Source organism: Carya illinoinensis, chromosome 3 (genome assembly GCF_018687715.1).
Source record: "Carya illinoinensis cultivar Pawnee chromosome 3, C.illinoinensisPawnee_v1, whole genome shotgun sequence".
Taxonomy (NCBI): Eukaryota; Viridiplantae; Streptophyta; class Magnoliopsida; order Fagales; family Juglandaceae; genus Carya; species Carya illinoinensis.
In genome coordinates this window covers 52,465,094-52,490,277 of record NC_056754.1, presented here as the reverse complement: position 1 = coordinate 52,490,277, position 25,184 = coordinate 52,465,094, and the positions used below count along the sequence as shown (strand labels likewise).

At 31.9% G+C, this 25,184-nt stretch overlaps 2 protein-coding genes across 2 annotated transcripts; one reads left to right on the top strand and one right to left on the bottom strand.

Annotated features, from left to right (window-relative positions):
• The first annotated feature begins 7,383 nt into the window (after positions 1-7,383).
• Positions 7,384-15,780, top strand: LOC122305266 (tryptophan synthase alpha chain-like). The gene is made up of 9 exons (XM_043117659.1): positions 7,384-7,790; positions 8,902-9,048; positions 9,119-9,184; positions 9,849-9,957; positions 10,972-11,048; positions 11,656-11,733; positions 12,467-12,544; positions 15,323-15,382; positions 15,479-15,780. Exons 1-9 carry the CDS (start codon positions 7,596-7,598, stop codon positions 15,611-15,613), a joined length of 945 nt encoding a protein of 314 aa, XP_042973593.1. The 5' UTR covers positions 7,384-7,595; the 3' UTR covers positions 15,614-15,780.
• A 4,339-nt stretch (positions 15,781-20,119) lies between these two features.
• Positions 20,120-24,854, bottom strand: LOC122302882. The gene is made up of 6 exons (XM_043114334.1): positions 24,797-24,854; positions 21,839-22,047; positions 21,551-21,688; positions 21,316-21,422; positions 20,610-20,785; positions 20,120-20,264 (listed from the first exon to the last, which is right to left on the bottom strand). Exons 1-5 carry the CDS (start codon positions 24,834-24,836, stop codon positions 20,617-20,619), a joined length of 663 nt encoding a protein of 220 aa, XP_042970268.1. The 5' UTR covers positions 24,837-24,854; the 3' UTR covers positions 20,120-20,264; positions 20,610-20,616.
• Between the last annotated feature and the right edge of the window lie 330 nt (positions 24,855-25,184).

Genomic DNA, 25,184 nt, shown 5'->3' with positions numbered 1-25,184 from the left:
ACCTTTATCCTGCTTAAAAATACAATACTTTATCTAAAAGGGCCTCAACTTCTGTAAAATTACATTTATAAAGCCAATTTTCTCTTTCCTTGAATTCTTTGTTCGTTTGACAAGAGAACTCAATGATACGAGATTAAAGTGTAAAGAATCAATAATATAGGAAGTGTAAAGAATCAATAATATAGGATTCGGGTCAATCTGTTTATTTTGATTGGATATTAATAAATAATGTGATATGACGTGGTATTATATGATTAAAATTATTTATTATATTTTATTTATAAATTTATTATTTAATGATATATAATGAGACGGTGAGAAAATTATTAAAAAAATAAATGGTAAAAAAATTTTCATTCACAAGTACAAGATGTGACAAATTATAATTGATGGGCGATGAGGTTGATACTGTTCAGGAACAAACAGCAAAACCAAAGTGAATCGTGAAATTGGCAGGTGCAGTCTGTGCATCAACCATCAACCTCAGCGGACATGGGGTTTCACCGACACACAGGTGCAGTCGAATTTGATGTTTCTTCCGTCCCTTTCGACAGAGACATATAAGTGGAAAGTGTGAACTTGAAGTGAGCTGCTTCTTATATTATTAAGAGTTTTATAACATATAAATACAGTCGTGTACTAATTTATATATTAATATTAATTTATTTATATTTAAAATTTAAATTAATATTATTTTTAATAAAATTTAATTTTTAATCAATCGCATCATATTAATATATAAATTAATACATAATTATACTTACAACAATATTTTTCTTATTGCTAATCAATATTTATTGGATAATACAACTATTCTTATATATTTTTAGAATTTAGACTATTTTATTATTAATTATTATTTATAAATATTTTATTATTAATTATAAATAATTTAAAATATTTTTAATATGCAAACGAAGCTGTTATTGGATGCAGCTGTCATGGATTCTACATCATATTTCTAAGACAACGACAATGTTTACAAAGCACACAATAGACTCTCGTTCTCTACAATAATAACTATATTTGCAAGTCGGTGGAAAGGATGAAATCTGTTAAGAGAATTCAGAATTAAGTTTCTCTTGTAAATCAAATTATTTTAATTTTTAATGAATTCTCCGCACTAGCTTGCATGTAAGAATTATTATCTCTTTTATTTTAAAAAGACAATATTTAAAATAAGAAAAATATTTTAGTCAAAATGAAAGTTTACAAAAATAAATTTATAAAGTAATATATTTCAATATAATATATCAAATTATAAATTTATTTTTGTTATAAAATAAATATAATATACAAAAATTTTATGTACAGTTACTTTTACGTATTCTTTTGTACATTCTATTGATATAATTAGTTGCATATTAAAAAGAATTGATACAGTCAATCACATCAATAGAATATGCAGAGAATATGTAAAAATGATTGTATATAACATTACTCTATATTATATACCATTAAGTTTTGTTTGTGGGTCTGGATTAACATGTTGAATTAATCCAATTGTGATACCTTGTGTTTACTACTATTTTAAGTAAATAATTATTTAATTTATTTTATTATTGGTACTTTTGTTAAAATTTACAAGAGTTTTGTTATATTATTTTAAGATATTTTAAGTTGTGAAATTTATTTCAAGGTGTCTTCCTTGTTAATAATTATTGTTATATTATTTAAATTACTCTTTGTTTTAAATTATTTTATTGTTGGATTTACTATTTTATTTTATTTAGTTATTGTGTTTTTAATTTAAGTTATTGTTTTAAAATATTTTCGTTTGATCAGTTTTGAGATTCATATTGAAAATACTGGACCTTATTTCCTTCCCTTCCTTTTTTTTTTCCTCCTTTTCTTTTCTTTTCCTTCTTTTCTTTTATTTTCTTTTCCCTTGCTTTCCTTTCTTGCGCTAGCCTCTCCTCCCCTCTCCCTCGTTCATTTTTTTCGTCCACCCAGCACGCCGCCATGCACCGTCTGTGACCTCCACCGCCCCTCTCATTCTCTTTCCCTTCGACCGGTGACCTTTCCTCTATATTTTCAACCCCTTCCCTTGCCGCCATTAGTCTCTATGCGTGGCTTCAAGCCGCAACACCCATTTGTTCTAGCGCCATCGTGGCGTCACTGTTGGCCACCAGCTTTTCACCACATCACCATCAGTCCTCCAGCCACCAAAACCACCATTCCTTAGCTCCAATCCACCACCATTGAAGCCCATCCATCTCCATCTCTGATTTCTGCTTTTGAACCTTCAACGCCACTCATGCTGTCACCTACGGTCAACCACCACCAACTTTAGCTTTACCTATACCTCTAAGCTCTTCTTTAGTCATTTCAAGTCTTCGTTTGTTTCTGTTCAAAATTTGGTATTTTGAAACCCATGACCTTAGGCCAAATTGCACTGTTAAGTTGTTGTGCTGCTACCTCTTGCACCTCCTTCATCCTCTGAGAACTATTTTTCAAAAAATTTATTGAGATTTAAATATATTTGTATACTAACAAATTGTCTGCAGTTAGTTGGTGTGTCAAACTTAGAGTCGAAGGAGTATGGGGGTCAGGTTGGATTGAAGACAAGTTTATTTGTGAATTGATTTATGCTCGGGTTTTTATATGTTATGTTTGATGTCATAACATTCATCATTATGTTCATGCATTTTCATATGTTAAGGATGAAAACTGGGTTTTCATGTTGAAAAATGATTTTGGGTACGTGTATATTTGAATGGATTGGAAGGAATTGTAGAAATTGTGATAAGTAGGGGTGGTGGTAGAGTTCTGCATGTGATTCCTGCCTACGATGCACGCAATAGGAATGGTGGTAAGTAGGGATGGTGGTAGTCCCGCCTGCTATTCTCGCTTATAATGGGAGTTGTAGGGATGGTGGTAAACAATGATAGTGGTAGTCCCGACTGTAATTCACGCATACGGTGCATGCGGTAGTGATGGTGGTAAAGTTTCGTTTGCGATTCCCGCATACAGTGCTATTTGGTTAATGGATCATTTCTTGAAAAAATGTCGGGTAATTATTTTAATGGATTTGTTTTTTGGCTAAACGAGATTTTGGCGTGCGTTGAAAAATAACCATTTTCGGGGAGATAATAGTTTTGGGTCTCATACATATTTCATCTGGTGAATACATACATGTTAGTTGCATGAATGTATTATTATCTCTTGGACTGTTTAGTTGATTACTTGTTGAGACTCGCAATCTCATGGTATTTGATACCCTGCAATACCGTTTCATGGTACTATAGACTTTGATACATATGATAAAGTAGAGCATGAGGATTTGGCTCCGCTAGAGGAGTGATTTACAATCACTTGCTCGTGTATTGATATTTTTTTTCACTAGATCATTGTAATATTTTTTGAAACGCTTGTATTTAAATGAATTTGTATTTAACAATTTTGGTACTTAGTTGATTGATTTTAACTTATCTATTATATTTTTTATCTTACAAATATTATATGTGCACATACTTAATACTTATTGTTAAGATACGTTACTTGTATTGTTTTCATTATGACGTTACGATCTCTTAAATTTCCGTACATAAGATTCAGAATTTAGCTGTTTGTCACATTAAATGCACTTTGGTCAACATGAATTATTAAGGATTCTCCTAACAGCTAGTTTCAATGACCTATGAAAATGGTGTCCTCTAGAATTTGAGCCACCTGAGGTGCCTTCCATATGGCTTGATTTTCAGCCATGTATAATCTCTCAGATTCTTTCACATTATCAGACAGCACAAAACTACAGGTAATTTCTTTCTTCAATCTCAAATCTGCAAAAGAAAAGGTGCATTAATAATGTGCACAAAAAGTCCATCTGCAATGTGTATTAAGTCAAAAAGAAAAGACACACTGCATGTGCAACAAAGTATCCATCCATATAACAACTATGCATCGACTGGGAAGCAATTTTCTTCAGCTCTGAACAGCTTCGTACAACCAGATAAAATGAAAGCATTCTGAACTGATCGTTTTCAGATTACTAACCTCAGCCCACTTCCAACAATGGAAAATGCTACTAGCCTTCCTCAGATTTACTGTTTTAAATTATTGTACCAATATTTTTATTTTATTTTTATTTTTTTAAGATTACAGTCACAATTATTAGTGAAATTATATATATATATATATATACTAGGTAGGAGCAACGTGCAAAGCACGTTTGTCTAATTTTATGAAATGATTATTTGTAAAAAATAATATATATTTTATAAAAATTATTGATGTCACTTAATAATTTAAGGCATAATAGAGAAAATAAAAAAATTAGTTCAAAATATCATATAATCCAATACATGTTTATAACATCTATAATTTTAGTAAAGATGTATACGAAAAATTTAATAAAAGTCTAACATAAACGGTAGTTCAAAATATGTGTCGTTTGATGTTTGTATTATTATTCATCAATTTATATCATCCTGTAGACGATCAATAGAGACAATATTGAAATTCTTATTTTGCTGTTGATTGAGTCGATCAGGGACAATATAAAGTTAAAACATAATCTTTTTATAAAATTTGTGGTATGATATTTTCTATATATAGCATATATATAAATCTTAAAATATATTTTGAAGTTGTTGGCCGAATTTACTCTTTCTTGATTAGCTCAAGGATCATGGCTTTTGTCACGTACCCATCATAGCAAGCCTACGTGTGGAACATGACTTAACGGAAGTTACGTCCTACTATCATGGGAAAAGAAAAAACACTTTGATTAAACACACTTGTATTATATATTATATGAGATTTTTAAATTTGAAATATTTAATAATCTGAGTTAATGAAACGTATAATACACGTATATTATATTTAGGGATTTACGTCTTATGCACCTAATACACGTGTATATGTTAAGGAAAATGAGAAAAATATAATAACTAATCTTTAATTACTTATTATTATATAAACTATTAAATATTATTATTATTGTAATTAATAAATCATATAACAACATTGAATGCTATCTCTCTCAATATTTATGTCTTCATTTTATATGTCAAACCGTTAAAACAAACGGTGTTAACTTTAACGGAAAAACAAGAAAAACCGTTAAAACAAGATTTTCCGTTTCATACACACTTTTTATATATAAAGATATATATATATATATTTAAAAATTTTTTTAAAAATATTCTACTAACAATAAGATCAGCGATAAATGTTGGGTGACCAACTAGCAATGCCCTCCAACAACATTGTAGAAAGCGACCCAACCTGCATTCTTAAAATCTATACTTTGATTTTTGTATTTATTAACTGTAAACAATTTGTGTAGTTTTAAACTGTATAAATATTGTATATTATTTTTATAAAATATGCATATAAAAACTCTTTTATTATTATTGTGGAATCTATTTTTTAAAACGGTAATTAACATTATTATTTTTTAAGATAATTAATGTAATTAGTGATAGAAAATATATAATTATCTTGAAAAGAAAAGGATAAGAATGGACAAGGAATTATATTTGAGCACATGCAGAAAGAAGACAGACCAAGACATCCACCAAGAAAATGCAGAAGAAGATCTACAGGAAAAGTGTTAGGCGTGATAAATCCTAACATCTTTATTTACTTTCCTTTCATTAATAGATTACAGATACGATCATAAATGTGCCTGCCGTTGACATATTTTGGAGCACAAAGAAATATTTTAACCATAAAAAATTATATAAAAATAAATTTATAAATTAAAATAATTTAATAAAATATATTATATTATAAAATTATTTTTAATGTACAATAAATTTAAATTCCATATATGTATCCCAGATACTATATAATAGCAGTATGGATATTTTAAATACCAGATCTCAAAATTTAGATATTTAGATTTAAAAAATTATTTATAAAAATATTATTGATACATCAATATATACTGTTAATTATCTTGATATAGCATCCATCTCTCAAAATTTTCAATAAAATAAAAAGTCAAATCATTTTTAAAATTATTTTTTATTTTGAGTAATAGAAAAATATTTTTTACCTGTTAATAAAATAAATTTAACATATTATATAAAATTAAATTAATTTATAATTTATTTTAATATATAATCTCTCTATACCTCTGACCGTTCTCAAATCTGCATTGGTGCTTGTCTTCTTCCATATTTTTATTTATTCTCTAACCAATATAAAATGGTCATGACTCATCAACCTAATCGCGGAAGCTGGATTACTTTTTCTAAATAAGGAGACATATCAATATTTAATAGTAAAATAATATTTTCAAATGAAATTAATACTTATTTAATGATTTTTTCAATATATCATATATTTTATCTTTTTTTTCCTTCTTATCATTAAGTAATTTTTTTTATTAATTTCAAATATTTTTTCTAACTACCAATAAATTTACAATGTCTCATTATATACAATGTGTTATAATTTAATCATATAAACACAAAATAAGACTATATAAGTCGAACAAAAAACTTAAAAAAAAAAAAATCGAAACATGAAAAGATGAAATCACATTTATGAATATATATCCAAGACATTTTGTGGAAGAAAATGAAATAGAGGTATTGTAGACTGTGAATAATAAAAAGGAATCTGACTTGATGGTGAAAATCAGGGTAAAAGAAAATTAGGGAGGAAATGAAGTAGAAATACTAAAAAAAAAAAAATTATTTAGATGGTGAACATAGCTACAACATGTGTTAATACAAATGAATGGAATATAGAGTTGTTTTACATGATCTATTGAGTCTATTTTAGGACAAAAGTTTATTATTTTAAATATATTTTATGTTATTCATCGAGAATCATCTTACATTTATGGTGTTAAATACTTTCAAACGATTTTTGACTTGTGAATCAGTTTATACTATGCGTGTCTCTTGGAAGTTATTGAAAATCTATAAATTTATCTTTTTCAATCTTGAAAAAAGTAAACTAAAACAAAATAAAAGAAATAATGATAAACAAGGTGGGTGAATGGAAGAATTAGGGAATGAGAGGAAGGAGGAAGAGGACGCGAAGGCTTCCTTCCCTAGAGTGAAAATCAAATCTAAAGCCATTGATTTTTTACAATAACTAAGATTATACTCACAATGACAGGCATTGGTATATATTTATCGGTGTGTGATATATTTAATAAAATATTTATATAACATAATTTGATTTAAAAAATAAATTTTAAAATTTAAATTATATAAATTAAATTTTATCATTTAAGAGTGATTTGAATTTTGGATATCAATATTCTACTCAATATAATAGAATAACTCTATGAAATAAAGAAATATTGAACCGAGAAGAATGGTAGAATGACCAAAAAAAGAAGAAGAATAATAGAATAAGTAAACATAATATCAGACAAATATAAACAATCAAAGCAAATATTACTACATTTATTATACTAAATAATATAAAATTTATTTTACGTACTCTCTCTCTTGCTGAAATCCTCAAATTCTAGGTCAGTCAATCAGAGTTGTTCAGGTGTACTTGTGAAAATCTCCGATTTCCATTTCTCATTTTCAATTCAAAACTATTCTAGTCATTGAACAGAATTTGATTCGTATCTGCAGACAAAGCGAAAACCCTTTTTTCTCTTTTGTTTTATTTTGGCCATGGCCGTTTCTTTCAAGTCACCAAAAACGAGCTTCTTTCAATTGAAGAAGAGCCCTCACACCCAGTCTTTTATCCGCTTTCCCTCTCATAGGTTAGCAGTCCCAAGTACAAGATTCACTCCAATGGCTTCTGTTAGCACTAACCAAACCGTTGGGCTCTCTGAGACTTTCACTAGATTGAGAAAACAAGGCAAAGTAAGCAAGCATTTCACTTTCTGATTCGCCTATTTATATTTCAATTTTCATTCTACTTTTTTTCCACGGGTTATTATCTGTTTCAATTGGGTTTCTGGTAGTTTGTTTTATATCTGTTTTTTCTGAGTTAGTGTTTGGGTGTTTTGACACTGGACTACTCGTATATTGCCTTGTTGCTGTTCATCATATTATCCTCGTTTTCTTGTCATTTTAGTACACGCCATTGTTGATCTTGGTCGGTGTGGTAATGGAGCACGAGTTAATGATTTTCGGATACACCGTGATTTTAATCTCTTAATATAAAAATATTTAACAAAAATCTCATGAATTTTTTGTCGTCCAACTTCAGGCGTGGAGCTACTACACCTGCATTTGATTGTGCGAGTTATAAACTCCACAATCCCGTTCAATTAGCAAATTTATCATCATTTTCCACAAGCTGTGATTTTGTTAAGGCCTCTGGCATTTTCTGGTGGAGAACTTGATGTTTTGGCTCAAAAGTTGCTTTCTTGTAACTGGCGAATCAGTTACTGCTTCTAGTTCTTCGTAGTTTTAAGAACCACTGGTGTGTGTAATTACCAACGAAAAAACAAGAAAGCTGATTTGCAACTGTATTCCATTCTAAGCATTGACATGAATGGAATGCTTTTATAGGTATGTTTTTTTTTTTTTTTTTTTTTAATATTTATCAACCAAAAAAAAAAAACCTATAAAAAAAAAGTATTGACATGGGCTTGGTCAATTTCTGGCTGACTTTGTTTTCCTACGTTTTTCATAACTAACCAAAGATGAAATGTGCAGGGCTTACATCTCCAAGCTGAATTAGGACAAAATATCCTAAAGCCCCATTCTATCTTCTGAAGTGTAGAATTCCTATTTCCTGGCAGTCATTATTATACTTAAAAATTAAGCTACAGACCTCTTGTAATTGCTGAGCTCCCTGTAGTGTAAATTTTAGCATCTATCCAAATTGTGAAATCAGATGCATTTATTTCATTGATTTCTGAATACTAATCACTTAGAAGTGCTTTGGGATGAGCTATTATCCGGTGTTCAATTCACAAGTTTTTCTATCAATTAATGTTTCTCTAATGAACATGCTGATGTGAAGGTGGCATTTATTCCATACATCACGGCTGGTGATCCTGACCTTTCTACCACTGCAGAAGCATTGAAGGTGCTTGACTCCTGCGGATCAGACATAATCGAGCTGGGTTCACCATACTCTGATCCTTTGGCAGATGGTCCAGTTATCCAGGTCCTATAGTTGTATCTTTTGTCTGTTAAGTTGCTGTGTGCACTTCTCTTAATGAATGTGTCTGTTTTAGGCAGCGGCTACACGTGCCTTGGCAAGAGGGACCAATTTTAATGCAATTATTTCAATGCTGAAGGAGGTATGTCCATTCTGCAATCCATGCCATCTATTTGCACATCATCAGATCTTGATAAAATGACAGGCTCGATTTCTTTCTTGCAGTTTTGAGTGAGTGTGCTGTATTAGGCAAAAGATTGAATAGCAGGTCTTTGTCAAATGTTTGTAAAGCATAGTAATTTGACTGAGGCTGTGCCACCTATCTTTTTCTGTAAAAACTCAATATAAAGAAGTGTGTTTGAGAATTTTTTCTTGCACAATAAGATTGATGCTTTGCCAATATCTCATTCTGTATATTATTTAGTCTAGTATATATATTTTTATAAAAAAATGAATAATTGTTATTGGTATTATTATTATTATTATTATTGTTTTACCACTATTCATTTAGTATAAGATGGGCTATGTATCTTCACCCATCTTATATATTACTTCAAAATATTCCACCATCTCAAACCTAAAATTACATGTTCCTCTGACATCACTGGTTAACTTTTTTTTTTCATCACTGCTACACTTGTCCTTGATTGTTCTTTACTTTAAAGGCGTGCTTTGTAATAAATGTATGAATGTAGGTAAGTGGACAATCACTTGAAGGGGAAGTGTAAAACGTTATTGCTTCTTTGCTTATTTTTATCATTTTTGAGTTGAAAGTGTTATCATGTTTATTATTATTGACTCGACAGGTGGTTCCACAATTATCTTGTCCACTTGCATTATTCTCATATTACAACCCAATTCTCAAGCGAGGTGTCCAAAAGTTCATGTACACCATAAAAGATGTTGGAGTACATGGTAACTTATTATTTGCTGAAGCTGAGTTTTTCACGGTATCATTTCATTTACCCAAATGCTAGTTGCATGCTGCACATGTGCCCCTCCTGTGTATAGGTTCTGAATGTATTCACTACTCAATAGATACCTTCCTTACCATTTGGGCTCTGCTTATCCAAACTTTTTTTCTGCTATAACTTTTGGGAAAACCAACATGATGATGTAGAATAAGATATCCCATTTTTGCTGATAAGTTTAAATGCTCTTGGTCATAATCTTCCCCATCTTGGTGAACTTGGATTTCAGTTGATAAACTATGAATGATTTGAAATATGATACCGAAGGGGCTATTGTGGGATGCTATGGTTATGCTCTTTGATGGCCATTGGCCTGTGAAATTTACTAATTGGATTAATGCGGCATACTCCTTATTCTATGCTTCATGTTGCTTATTCCATGATACACAAACTCAAACTTCTCTTAACCAAGATATAGCTTGGGGAATTGTGTACTAACTCATGTCCAGATTTATACCTTATTTGCCTTTGTGATCATCACCATCCAACTTTGCATATATGTGTGTGTGTGTGTGCATGCGTGTGCGCGTATAAGCTTGTGATTACTATTGAACTCAGTACTTCAAATTGCAAGCATTCCTTCTATTTGTACAAACATGAAACAGCTAGAGACTAGGCTTGGACCGGCCATTAATGGCCTTATTACATTGTGTAATAACATGGAACAATCATATTAGGCCTATATTCAGCAGGAATTTGTTACTCCTAATGGTTACTTCCGTACTTGTTTTTTCATAAATTATAAGAATATTTCTGAAAGCATTCTAATTTGCAGTGATTACCCTCAGATATTTGCAGAAGAGGACGCATCATTTTTGTTAAACAATTCTTGTGCATATTGATATTCATTTCTTGTAAAAAGCATAGGCATTTTTACCTCTTGCCCTTCTCTTGTTTCCTTTGTGAATTCTGGATTGTTTTCTAATTCTGTTAAATTCTATTGTGTATGTGTTTCCAGGGCTTGTAGTCCCAGATGTTCCGCTAGAGGAGACTGAAATTCTGAGAAAGGAAGCAGCAAAGAATGGAATTGAACTGGTTTGCCTACCTCTAAGTTGAATATGTTTTTTTCCCTCATTTTTGGATTCTGGATGAAGTCTTTCCTAGTATTGCTGTGCATCTTATGCCATAATAAATCCACTTTTTTTTTTTTTGCTGTATGAAATATGAAACTGTGGTTCACAGCATTAAGGTGGGAGTAGTCAGGTGATGGTTCTAGTCATATAGGTTCTGCATTCATCTTTATTTTTAATTACTTTTTTAAAGTGTAAGTAAATTATTAGTCTTAAAGACTGTAATCTTGGAAAATTTCTGCATGCCATTTTGAGATGGCTTGATGCTCCTTTTTTTTTTTTTTATTACAACTCTTTGCTTTAAGATGCCAATGTCTTTTGTTGACCTCATTTTCTAAATTGTTTTTGTTTTATTATATTACCCATGCACTTGGTAGGTTTTGAGGCTATGACCTTATCCCCTACCCTGTTCTTATAAGACTCATAAGTGTTTTTGAGTTGACATCATTTACTAAGTGGTTATAAGATTTTCCCTTCAGATTAGCTATGCAATGCCCTCTTAAAAATACCTACGTGGTTAATAGCCTGTTAATGAATTCTTTTGGTCTGATGTGTGTCATGGTGCGGTTAAGGTACTCCTCACAACACCCACTACCCCAACAGCTCGAATGAAAGCCATTGTTGAAGCTGCAGAAGGATTTGTGTATCTTGTAAGATCCTTTTCTATAGTTGATTACCATGTTCTTTTGTTTCCTTTTCTTTTTTTTTTTTTTTTGTTCATTTAATTGATCTGTAACTTTTATGTCCCTGCCAAAAAGCCTCTACATTTATGCGTTCTTTTAGATTGCCCATTTATTTTCTACTTGTGCTGTGGGAAAGGGGATTTGAATTTACATTTTCAGAATTTGTGTTTGTTTATGAGACAGAGAGATGATGGTTATGTTGACAACATATTCCCTTTTCCAAGTATAGAAATCCACACCTTTATTATTGGTGGCAGGATCCTGTGTTAAATTGCTCAATATACTTTTCTGATTTTTCAAATACATCAAGATGATAATCTACAGATGTATGGTGATACAGCTTTATCATATTATTAGAAACTCGTTTTCTTGATTTTGGTCTCCATTGAACTTCAAGGAGATGTAGAAAGCAAAGCATTGTCCATTCTTGATTCATTTTTAGGATCTTCACAGGTCTGCTTCCGTCGCTATCGAGTAGGTCTTAGCAGTGCTATTATAAATTTTGTTTTTTAGTAAAGAAAGTGGATACATTCATCCTTAAAAAGAAATTAGAGTTGATGCAGTTCATTTCTTGCATGCCACTGTTTTGCCACAATGGGAGGAGAAGGAAAAGAAAATTAATTGTTTTACTTACTCATTTCATTATAAGAGAAAATTTATGCTGTATATAAGAGTTAACTTTGATTATTTTGAATTATAGGTAAGCTCAGTTGGGGTCACTGGTGCTCGCACATCTGTGAGTGATCGGGTTAAAACCCTTCTTCAAGATATTAAACAGGTGTGTCTACTTAGACCTCGTTTGGATGTTGAGATAAGTTGAGATAAGATAAAAAATCTGTAAATAGTAGTGAAATAGTTTGTGTTAAGATATTTTATTGGGTTTTGAGAAATGAGAAAAAAAGTTGGATAAAAATATTATTCTTTATTTTATCGGTAAACAAATCTTTATTGATAAAACAAGAGGGCAAATGCCCAAGTATACAGGGCATATACAAGAGCATTGCCTATGGATGCTAGTTTAAAGTTATAAGGAAATCATGAAAAGACATGCCATGGAAATCAATTACAATCGACCAATGGAGTAAAGTACTAAAAAACAAGTTTATAAGCTCATCCACCGATCGCTCATGGTCTTCAAAGCTTCTTGCATTTTGCTCCCTGCAAGTGCACCACCATAGACATAAAGGTATCATCTTCCATATAGATGCAATTTGGGAGTTGCCCCGAATACCTCTCCAAGAAGCTAGAAGGTCACTCACCCACTAAGAATCTTGACAGAAACCCACCCGCCACGACCCCTGAAATCAACTTGCTAAAACCTTCCATCACAAAAACAGAGAGAAGCGGAGAAAGAGGGTCACCTTGTCACAATCCTCGAGTACTTTTGAAAAAGCCATTTGACGTACCATTCACCAATACAGAAAAATGAGCCGTAGAGATACAATGATAGATACATGTACGCCATTTAGTGCCAAAACCACATCTCTCTAGCATATAAAGTAAGAATCTCCAATTGATATGATCATTAGCTTTCTCCATGTCCAACTTGTATAGGAGCCCTGGCTCTCCCTACTAAATTCCTCTCTAAGCATTCATTGGCAATGAGTACCGAGTCAAGGATTTGCCTACCTTTAACAAAGGCATTTTCAGGCTTTGAAATCAAGCTCTCCATCACCTTACTCAACCTATTCGCCAAAACTTAGGATAAAATTTTGTAAAACCTACCCAGCTAATAGGACAATAATCTTTTATCTCTACTATGCCAGGCTTTTTAGGAATGAGTGCTAAAAAAGTTGCATTTAGACTTTTCTCGAACTGCCCACTTTCATGAAATTCATGGAAAAGCCCCATGATCTCCTTTAAGCACATCCCAGCAAGTCTGAAAAAAGGCCATTGAAAAGCTATCAGGGCCTGGTGCTTTGTCGCTCGCCATACTTTTTACTACTAGCCTGACTTCTTCCTCATCAAATGGCCTTTCAAGTTGTTCCGTTGCCTACGAATCAAGAACCTCAAAAACTAGCCCATCGAGTCTTGGCCTCCACGAATATTGTTCTGAAAGCAAATTATCATAATAATTGACAATATGATCTAAGATCTCAATTTGGTTGGATGGGGCCACCCCATCTATCATCGAAGTTTCTATGGCATTGTTTCGCCTATGTGAGTTGGCCACCTAGTGGAAAAACTTGATGCATCTATCCCATTCCTTTAACCATAAAGCTTGCGATTTTTTATGCCAAGAAATTTCTTCCAGGAGAGAAATCTATTCAATGTCTGCCATAACTTGGTTTTCAAGCTTGCTCGGTTTCAAATAGTACCTTCTCCTCTTCCATGCCCTCCAAACCCTTAAGCTCTTCCAAGAGAACCTTTTTTTGACTTTCCATTACCAAACAGTTGCTCATTCCACACCTTCAAGTCTATTTTCAGAGACTTTAGTTTACAAGCCAGAATATAACTAGGATTGCCATGAAATTGGTAAGAAGACCACCAATGTCGTATTCTATCCATAAATCCATCTGACTTCAACCACGTGTTCTCAAACTTGAAGTACCTTGGTCCTCTTCGAATGCCATCACTATTCAAAAAGATGGGAAAGTGATCCAAACACAACCTGGGAAGTCTCTTCTGAATGAGGTCCGGATAATGTGCCTCCCAATCCGGAGAGATTAGGAATCTATCAAGCGTTGACCAAGATAGAAGATCTCGGTTGCTTGACCAAGTGAAAGAGCCACCTGCAAGAGGAATATCCTGTAAATTTTGTTCAGAGATGAAGTTAGAAAATATCTCGATTATAAAAACATTAAGTTATAATATTGTTATAATATAATTTTTGTTTTGGGATTTGAAACAGTTGAATTTTTTTTGTGTGTTTTGTTTGGAAGTTTGGGAAAGTTGTAATGATTAGATGAAAATATTTAATATTTGAAATTAGAAAATGTTTGTGTTTAAATGATGTTTGGAAAGGAAATAAGATGAGATGAGTTTAGATAGCTATCCGAACGAGGATTCTAGTTTTCCACATTATTTTCTCATTAGTGATCGGGCTTGTCTACTACAATGTATCATGTATGGAATGTTAAAATTGGATTTATATGCAACTAGTTTTATAACTAGAACTAAACTAGATGCTCATTAATCTATTATCAACATTCTTTCTTTCTTTTTTTAATTGGCACCGGGGTGTCCGAGAACAACGTCCCGAATAATCATGGGGATGTACAGGCCCTCTAGTATCAACATTCAATACATCACATTTGAGTCTAAAGAGTTGAATAATGTATAATCAGTGTGCTTCGGAATATAAATATCATCCAAGTATGATTTCTGCCATCTTATTACATTCCTTTACTTACCCAGAAAAAGGATCTGTTGAGATGCTTGGGTATAATCAAATACCCTTGATCCCTAGTATGATGTGCATGTCTAAACTGCTTTTCAGGAATGGCCCTGGATAACTATCTGCTATTAGCATGATAAGTGGCCCTTAACTAAAAGCCTTGGGTTGATGATATGATTAAATTCTTTACATGAATGGCATGATAATTTTATATGACAGGAGACAACCAAACCTGTGGCAGTGGGCTTTGGCATATCAAAACCTGAGCATGTGAAACAGGTTTGTTTTCTAACATGTACCTTAATTAATGCTTGTATTTACTGTTATGCTTCCTATCATGTATGCAAATATTACTCAGTGTAAATTCTGGAACAGATAGCAGGATGGGGAGCCGATGGTGTTATTGTTGGGAGTGCAATGGTGAAGGTGCTGGCTGAGGCGAAATCCCCTGCGGAAGGGCTGAAAGAATTAGAAACATTCGCCAAATCCCTAAAAGCGGCACTTGAATGAGAGTATTTTTATGGGATAAAACTGAGACTGTATCTGTTGATGTCAATGTCAGTATGCTTAGAAAATAAGAACACATTGTTGTTGTTCAATTTTGTGAGATGATGACAACTTAAAAAAATTTCCATTTTGTCATTCAATGGATAGATTTTCATGCTTTTAGTTTTAAACCCTCCCCCTACCTTGCCTTTTTTTTTTCCTTGGCGAGCGGCCTGTCCCATCTTGGTTCTTCATGGATGCTAAATAAAATTACTTGGGGGCAGGGATAGTGGGTTTTATTATTAAAGAAAAAATCTGCCATGATTTCTGGTCCAGGTGTGAGAGATCATGAGCAGCAAGAGAGGTTGAGGAAAAGAGAACGCATGCATGGAACTTGGGGTTCGAAGTGTGGAAGTTGAGTGCATGCCAAATGAAGCCTACTGACAAGTGAGGAGATTCTATAATATCAGGTGAATTAATACATGATATGTAAGAAATGGGTTCTAGTTCTTGCCAAAAAAAAAAACTCATCTTTAATGTATAGTATGTCTTAGAATTATATATCAAGCTAGCTAGCTCCATAAAAACTCATTTTTGTCTTGTATCTGTTATATATATATGAATGATCAGATTAACGTAATAAATAAAGGCATATCATGTAATATGCATTAGGATATAAATTGCATATAATCTTTGCATATCATGTAATGAACACCTCCCCTTTTCTTATACCTCTTGATAATTGGGATATTATATGTATATAAAACCATCATTCATAGACTTTTACATAAATTTTTCTGTTTTATAAAAAGATTAATGTACTCAAATCATGTACAGTATTTAATTATCCACGTACGTTCCCGTTCAAGTGGTATACATGCATCCAACTAATGTTGTAAATCCGTGAAGGTGCAAATGCATGGTCGTTGGCGCTGCTGCCGTACAGTGCAAGGCACCATTGCACATAGCGGCCAGGGCGCATGGTCGTACGTACTCCAGTGGGAGCTTGCGCTAGCTTGAGGATAGAAGAGATCATGATGACGGAAGAGAGAACGGGAATAATTTCTATGATCAGGTTAATTAGGTTCGAGGATGCGTACGTGTTCATTTTGTTTGAGTAGGGGGGAGTTAATTATTATAAACTAGAAGCTTGGTTGGGCGGGCCGGGGGAGTTAGCTAGCTAGGGTTTTGCAGGTCAAGCGTTAGCTAGGGGCACTACAAGATTATATGGTTTTGTGACCAAATCATTTCTAACCATAGAGAAATTGACACTAAAACTATCTTTTGCGGTCAATTCTACATCATCAGAGCTTTTCACTGCTAATGGTGGGATTCGGGTAAGTGCACAGTTGAATTTGTTTTTGCGGCGACAATTAAATTCCTTTGAAACATATTATGATTGCCGCAAAAACAATATATCGTTTTCCGTATGAAAAATTTTATGTGCAGTCATTTTTGCGGACTTCTTTGTGCACTCCAGTGATATGATTGGTTGTGTATTAAAAAAAAATTAATCCAGCCAATCATATCAGTGGAGTGCGCAGAGAGTACGCAAAAATGACTGTATGTAACATTACTCTTTCCGTATTTTAGTTCTTTGCAGCGTGGATTTAATCTTTTTGCGTAAAATCAACAACACAGCCCTTTTGCATATTATGATTGTTGCAAAAACATATATCTCGTTCTTATGCATTTTAGGCTTTCACGGTGTGGGCTTAGCATTGTTATGACGACATAACATAGCCGGGTGACAATTCACAAAGAGGTGGAGTGAGGACGCTGATGAAGATCATCAAGAAGTCAGGGAGGAATAATGCTCTGGCAAGCGAGGACGACATGCGTCGTGCATGTAATCATGCCATACGTGTATCGAAGCAAGTTAGGTAAATTTCGATACGTTTGAATGATCATGATTAATATCTTTAAATTAGGGCTTAATTCACTTACATGAATCAATATTTGATCAAATTAATTCTAACTTATTGATGATGATGATGATCTAGCTAGCTGGTGTTAATAATTTTGGCCAGAAGATGATCAATCAAAGCCGGCCACTATATTACATAAATATCACATGATCATGATGATCATATCACCTATCGTTCAAATCAATGTTTCTCATTTCAATAATTCAAGAAGCTCTAAATTAATCATTTCCACATGATATACATTTTAATTTCTAGCCTAGCTAGCTACCCAACAAAAAAAATAAGGAAAAAAAAAAAAATCAAAATTCATGTTGTTTTTACGCAACTTCTCATTCTATTTCCAAAACCCCATGCATGCACTTGCAGATTTAGACAACAATATTTCTGCAAAATTGATTATTTATTAGATTATATATATTGACATTTGACATAAGGGGATGCATGCTTGGGAAATTAGATTATGAAATGAGAAATCTGTGAATAGTAATGAAACAGTTTGTGAATAGTAGTAAAATGATTTGAGTTATAATATTTTATGGAGTTTTGAAAAGTGAGAGAAAAAAGTTGAATAAAATATTGTAAAGTTAAAATATTTTTAGAATATAATTTTTTAATTTTATATTTTTTAGAATTTGAAAAAGTTGAATTTTTTTTTTAATATTTTGTTTAAAATTTTGGAAAAGTTTGTGATGATTAGTTTGAAAAAAAATGTCATGATTAGTTTGAATGTGTTTTTATTTTAATGATGTTTAAAAAGGAAATGAGATGAAAATTAAACATTACCAAATATCTCCTAATACTCGATCGTTAGAGAGAGAGAGATAGAGACAGAGACAGAGAGAAAGAACATTTTGACAATAGTAGTACTACTGCATATCATACGATCGACTAGCTAGTTTCAAAGGAAAAAAATATACTTCAAATCTAAAGCATCAACGTTTGACCAAATATTTTATCTACGTTAAATTAATTAAAGCATGCTTAGGGAGATGATTTCATATCCAAACCCACATTTTGAAATTTTGAAGTGAGTTTCTAGCTTGTTTCACGTGTTTTTGAGTAAGAAAAAATCTATTCATTATTCTAATTCTCATTATCATTTCACCATCTTATAATATGACATTAGATGATAGGTTTCCAAATTAAATATAATAAATAATCTCCAATCATCTAATACTACATCATAAAATAATGAGAAGATGACAAGAATTAGGATGATAAGTAGCATTACTCTTTGAGTAAAGACAAAACAACGGTCATATGCTTTTGCTTCTCAGAAAAATGAAATGAAACCGCCGGCTTGTTTCATTTTGAAGGGAGTTTCTAGCTTGTTTCACATCTTTTTAATTATTTAATTATTTTCTTGACAAAAAATATTTTGATTTGATATTTTATAATAATATTATTACGAAACATATTATAAAAAAATTAAATTTGAGTAGGTAATTTAAAAATTACTATTATTATTTATAAATAAAACAAAATCATTACAAACAATATGTAATAATTGATGTGACTCACATCTATCAAATCTCAAAAAAGTAAAAACCATCTCATCTCACTTCCTAATCTAAACATACAAAATTTTTAAAAACTATCTCATTTCATCTCAACTCAACAATTCCACTATTATTGATCATAAACAATTTCATTCCATCTCATTATCCAAATGAGTCCTTAATATTTTTTATTGTACTCCAAAATATGCTTCCTAGCTCGTTATATATACATGCATTACTTAGATTTATGGGACACAAATTGAAATGTCGCCAGCTTCCTGCATCCCGCCTAAACTCCCCGCTCATAAGATCATCACTTGCTCGATCGAGTCCTAATTAGTTTTTAACTTCTAATTAAGTTTCGGTACGAACAGTATATATATTGATTACATAATGATATCTGGCACACGATCTAATTATTAAGAGCTAGCTAGCATTTGTATTAATGGTATATAAACTTAATTAATTGAGTCAAAGCATCATGATCAGATAGTTCGTAATGATGAGTACTTAAAAAACAGCTTGATCACTCATGTGATAGGCCAAAAATGATATACTGATCTTACTAAGATGTGTGTGTGTGTTAACATGTATACATGCGCTACAAGAAAAACAGGTTTTTATAACCAATTTATTGTAATGAAAAAACTATTTGTAACCGATTAATTTGATTGTGAATAGTCTTTTCGTTGCTATAAATTGGTCACAAAAATCTATTTTTCTTGTAACATGCATATTATATATATAATCCCAATTAGCAAGAGGAAAAAGGGGGGGGATCGACGGAGTACTTCATGCCATCCTAAGATCATAAGCATTAATTTATTAGGTTCTGATTTTTCATTAAATATAAGATCAAAGATAATAAGACTCGATTGACATATATATTGTCTGACAACGACCGTTGCAGTCCAAATTTATAACAAGTACTAGAAGATCAAACATCTTATAGTCTAGCTACCCAGAGAGTACTAGATCAGATCAGTTTTATTTGGTAATTTGTCTGAAAGATCATGAGAAACATAAACGACATGACAACATAGTGCAGGCACTAGTAGGCAGTACGTCTACAACAGTACTTTTAATTAGTTTTGATACTCCAAACGAACGATCGAGATAAGGAGTACTGAATAAATTAAGGTAGATAAATAATAAGAGATGTATTAGCCATGGATCTGAAGTTAAACTTTCCAGTATGTATTCAATATCCCTCGTTTGCCAGCTCCTTGATTTACTCCATCCTTAAACCTAGATATATATGAGATAAAAAAACAATTAATCATTCAATCAAACCCAATTAATATAATATGGTCAATGTATCTTATCTTTCGTCTTAATATATATATGAGTAATGCTATACACCATTCTCTTATTCTATTAAGTAAGATGTGACACATTTATTACTATTGGATGATAAAAAAATATGCAATAAATAATAATTCAATGGTGATAAGTGTGTCATATCTTACTCAGTGAAATGAAAGTAGAATGATAGTATAGTGTATATAGAATTTTACTATATATATAAACTTTTGTCACAAATTAATTATATAGTGTAAGTATGCAATAATATATATATTCAAAGCTACTGACCTTATAACTAGAAGTAGTACCAATAGTAGGCATCCTTCCTCGTCTCCCGGAATGCCAGGGGAATGTACGTGCTTTCCTTTTCTGCTCTTGGGACCCTTTTGGCTGGGATATAGTCGGTTTTGTCCTGCCTAGCCTTTGCAGCCTTCTTTCTCCTTCGAGTTTTTCTCGGTTTACCACTAAATATTGTTTGAATTAATTAAAGTTGTTAATATAGGTTTGCCACTAAATATTGTTTGAATTAATTAAAGTTGTTAATATATGACAAAAATAAATAATGCAGGTTCCATTAAGCTAGTCAAAATGAATTAGATCATGATACCTATAGCTAGCTAGTACGTACGTACTACTGATCTAGTCTGCTGGAAAATCCAAACGCGAAAAATTCTAAAACCATGCAGCATGCAGGATTAAAACATGCAATTTCTAGGTGGAAGATCGTGACCATGATCTAGGACTTGCTTTCGCAGTGTTGTCATGAAATCATTATAAGATTGATCTTCACTATATATATATGGATATATATCATGATGAATCAATAAATTAAACATGATCATGCATGTACTACGTACTATATGATCAATCACTAATTTTAAATTGAAAAATAATATTTGCAGTTATTGATTATGCAACAGTAAATACGAGATCATATAAAATGATTGTACAGGACTTGGACATTGCATGATATATTATATCTAACATTACTCACCCAGTTGCTACACGATTATAATAGGTGCGAACTAGATCCTGGGAGGCAAACATTTGAAGCAATTCTTCCTTCTCCACACTCTCCTCGTAATTATTTTCATATATGATCTGCAACAAGAAAATCTTCTGTTAGTATTAACAGTGGCAATTTAAGTAATTAAATTAAAGAAAAAGAAGTACGAGCTCATCATGAATAAAGAGCATATATATATATATATATATATATATGATCAAACCTTGAACCGTCCAGTTTCAGCCTCATAACCTGTAACCTGGCCAACGTATCTCACACCACCAAGCACCTTAGCTACAATTGCTCCAATCAACACTGATTCTTGATCAGCAACATTGGAGACGTCGCTGATCTTACGATTCTGAAAAATTATATAATATCACTTATGTATGATCTATAAGATCGAGGTCTTGTCATTTGCAAGTTTTCGACACAAAAATGCGTATGATATTCAAGAACAAGCTAGCTAGGGAGATAAACTAAGTAATTTTTTTTTAATTAAATTACTTACCTCATGATCATCAGCAGAAGTGATCATTTTGACCACATTTTCCAAGGGGCTAACCAAGTCACTGTCTCTTCGCTCCTGGACAACATCATCTTGATCATTTGCGTCGTCATCTCCGGCCAATATGGGAGCTTCCTCGTTAATAAGAATCTCGAGGCCGCAGGAGGTGCAGACACCTCCGTTTGATGAACAACTAGACAGTGGATATTCTTCTGTTTTCCACGAATATTATTAATTTTACAAGCTAGATCAAGTAATTATATATAATATATGCATAATACGAGAATTCAATAATATATGATCAAGGCCTTAACACTTACGTATGTGCGCTTAAATGTTGGGACATCATGAGCTTAATTAATTGAATTATAAATGAAATAATTGTATTTCGATATATAAAACTAAATAATAAAGAAGAAAGTTGTTATTAATTATTTTTTAATCATTGATCTCCTTCGATTATTCTCTATTAATTTAACATTTACTGATTAATTAGTAAATTTTTAGTTATTTTCTCATTTACCTCAAATATTATTATTTGATCATATAGAAATATTAGAGGATATATATATATATTGATGGAGATCATTATAAGTGGTTGAAAGACATGAATATTATTTGCAGCAAGAAATTAATTAATACCAATTTGTGTGCACATGATACCCGGCCAGGCACTCTATAGCCCCATTTAAAAGATGAAAGTGTTTCATTTCATTTCATCTCATTATTATAATTTTCTCAAATTCACATACAAAATATAATAAACAATTCAATTTTTTTTAAATCTCAAAACAATAATAATATTCTAACAATATTTTATTTAACTTTCATCTAAAATTATCTCATCTAATCTCATTATCCAAACCACATCTAGAGTGTAACATTAATATTCATGATGTATTGCATGAGGAATTACATTAACATGAAACTACAAGGATTAATTTGGTGGCACATGACTGCTATTAATATTTGCACATCCAACATGAATAATACCAGTACATGCATGATCGTGATCCCGTATCAAGAGATGATCATCAATAGCCTGTTAATTTATAGTAGCCTGTTTAAATCGGGAAATTATAATGAATTAAATATATAGATCATCTAATTAATACATATATAGTGAAATATCAGTGAGGCCTACTGTTGAATTACCTTATATCTTGTGGCACATTAATGAAGCAATTTGCAAGGCTAATTTAATAATTGTATTTTAGGTAATTTAACTCTAAAAAGCTAGGTTCCAGAAGGCGGTATCGTTCATATTAATAACTAATTAGTGCGTAATTAAGTAGGTTATATTAGGCAGCACGGCTAAATTGATGACTATATACTAAATTTCTTTCTGAAAACCTTAAACCCTAATGGAGCACATGTAAAGCTCTAGAAATTTAAAGGATTAATTTTCGAATATCATATATATTTTAACCCTATTTCCTGAAACATTTTCAATTCGCCCTCCTCTAATCATATGCAATGATCTCCATCTTTTTCTCTCAAGCCTTTTAGATCCCACTCTACCTATACATGATAATCAAAACCAGGCTTGAATTAACAAAAATCAAATCAAGTTAGTGATGGTAGCTTATCATATCATGTAGTTGGAAGTATAGCATGCGTTTCTCAAAGTACACACTATTTCATGATCTATGGTGGTTTAGAAATTAGAAAGAGAATTCATGGATAGTATCTAATGACTTCATATATGTAATTAGGTATAATCGTTTGGATGTTTCATAATACTAGTATATATCTCAAAAGCATAGAAATACCATCAAGTTTTTCTTTTTACATTATGCAAATCCGCAAAATTATGTACCATGACCAATAGAAGATAGACACTCGTTAAAAAATCAACGCAGATCATCAGGCGAGAATATACATACCCTTTTTGGTTGGGAATGATGTCAATATACCATTTTTAGGTTAGAAGGATAATTATTCATGCACAAACGACGTAAATTGGGGGGAAAAATACCATTTCTAATCGGAAGGTTTACATATCCGTATTTGCCACGTGTTGAAAGTGCCGCAAACTACGGTAATTATTATGCCGAACAAATATCAAGTGTTAAATTATTAATCATGACTTGCATATGGTTAATGTGATCCCAACTAGTTGAGATGAATTTATCTTTTTTGAGTTTGAGATTCCATAACTTGTCTCATACAATATAGTTTCAATAAGTAAGTAAAATCATCCCTGATGTATTGATCCTCTAAGGATTTTTCGACAAGAAGATTGTAGAGACCATCTCTCTAGGTGAAGATCGAACACAACGTCATGAATTCATTAAATCACCAACAAAAACCTCATGCATGATCCTTTTTTAGGCCATTTTGAGGTCTCCTTTTCATCTTGATTTTCTTATCACATTAACCCTAATTAACTTGTTTCAAAATTGATAGAAAAGTACCTTGTTTGGTTAACCAAAACCAAAAATCTCATCTCAATTCATCTCAATTCATCATTACAACTTTTTCAAATCCCAATACAAAATATAATAAACAATCTAACTTTTTCAAATCTCAATACAAAATTAATATTCAAAAATTATATTATAACAATATTTTATTCATTACTATTTAAAACATCTCATCTCATTTGTATAACTAAACGGGGCACTGCAAACCCAAGGCACTAGATTTTCACTTTTTTTTTTTTTTTTAATTTGATTTTCTTTTTGGAATGAATCACTCATTTTCACATCATCGATTCAAGCTTTTCCTCATGCCTTCAGTGATCATGAGGATGGAACTCATGAATCATCGATCCAAGAATAAAACATCAAGTTAAAAAAAAAAACATAATCCAATATGAACCAAACACTCATTTATAAAGAATATATCAATCAAACAGAATGAGGAGTATAGGTACAAAAGCAAATGCACACATATGATATATTCATGGAAATGATATATAGCTTTTGCAGGCCGTGCATATATCGAAATCGATCTCACCTAGCAGCTTGCTTAGAGCTTGATCTAGTGCGTCACTCATTTTGAGATGAAGATCGACGAGCCCTAAACATAACAAAAAAAGACAAAAGTGAAACACTCATATTCATGTAAACCCCATCAAAATGAGTAAAATCTTAGAACAAAATTACAAACAATGGGCAAGGTAGCTTGAAAATCAAATCAAATGATCGATTTATAAAGAACTCATGAAGGCTGGCTACCATTATTATTTTCAAAGTCCTAGAGAGTTATAGAGCTAGAAGAAAGCAAGCCTCACACACTACACATACCCTTGCCTGCAGAGATGAAGAGATTATAAGGACAGATAGAGACTGAAGATAATGAGAAGGACCCGTTATATATGCATTTGGGCTTCACTCTTAATTAG

Excerpts from the sequence above, each read along its gene's own strand:
- LOC122302882 (XM_043114334.1), bottom strand. The coding sequence starts at position 24,836 with ATGAGTGACGCACTAGATCAAGCTCTAAGCAAGCTGCTAG. Across the intron at positions 22,048-24,796 it reads AGCTCTAAGCAAGCTGCTAG|AAGAATATCCACTGTCTAGT; the intron begins GTGAGATCGATT and ends CGTGGAAAACAG. Across the intron at positions 21,689-21,838 it reads CTTCTGCTGATGATCATGAG|AATCGTAAGATCAGCGACGT; the intron begins GTAAGTAATTTA and ends ATAATTTTTCAG.
- LOC122305266 (XM_043117659.1), top strand. The coding sequence starts at position 7,596 with ATGGCCGTTTCTTTCAAGTCACCAAAAACGAGCTTCTTTCAATTGAAG. Across the intron at positions 7,791-8,901 it reads GATTGAGAAAACAAGGCAAA|GTGGCATTTATTCCATACAT; the intron begins GTAAGCAAGCAT and ends GCTGATGTGAAG. Across the intron at positions 12,545-15,322 it reads TTCTTCAAGATATTAAACAG|GAGACAACCAAACCTGTGGC; the intron begins GTGTGTCTACTT and ends TTTATATGACAG.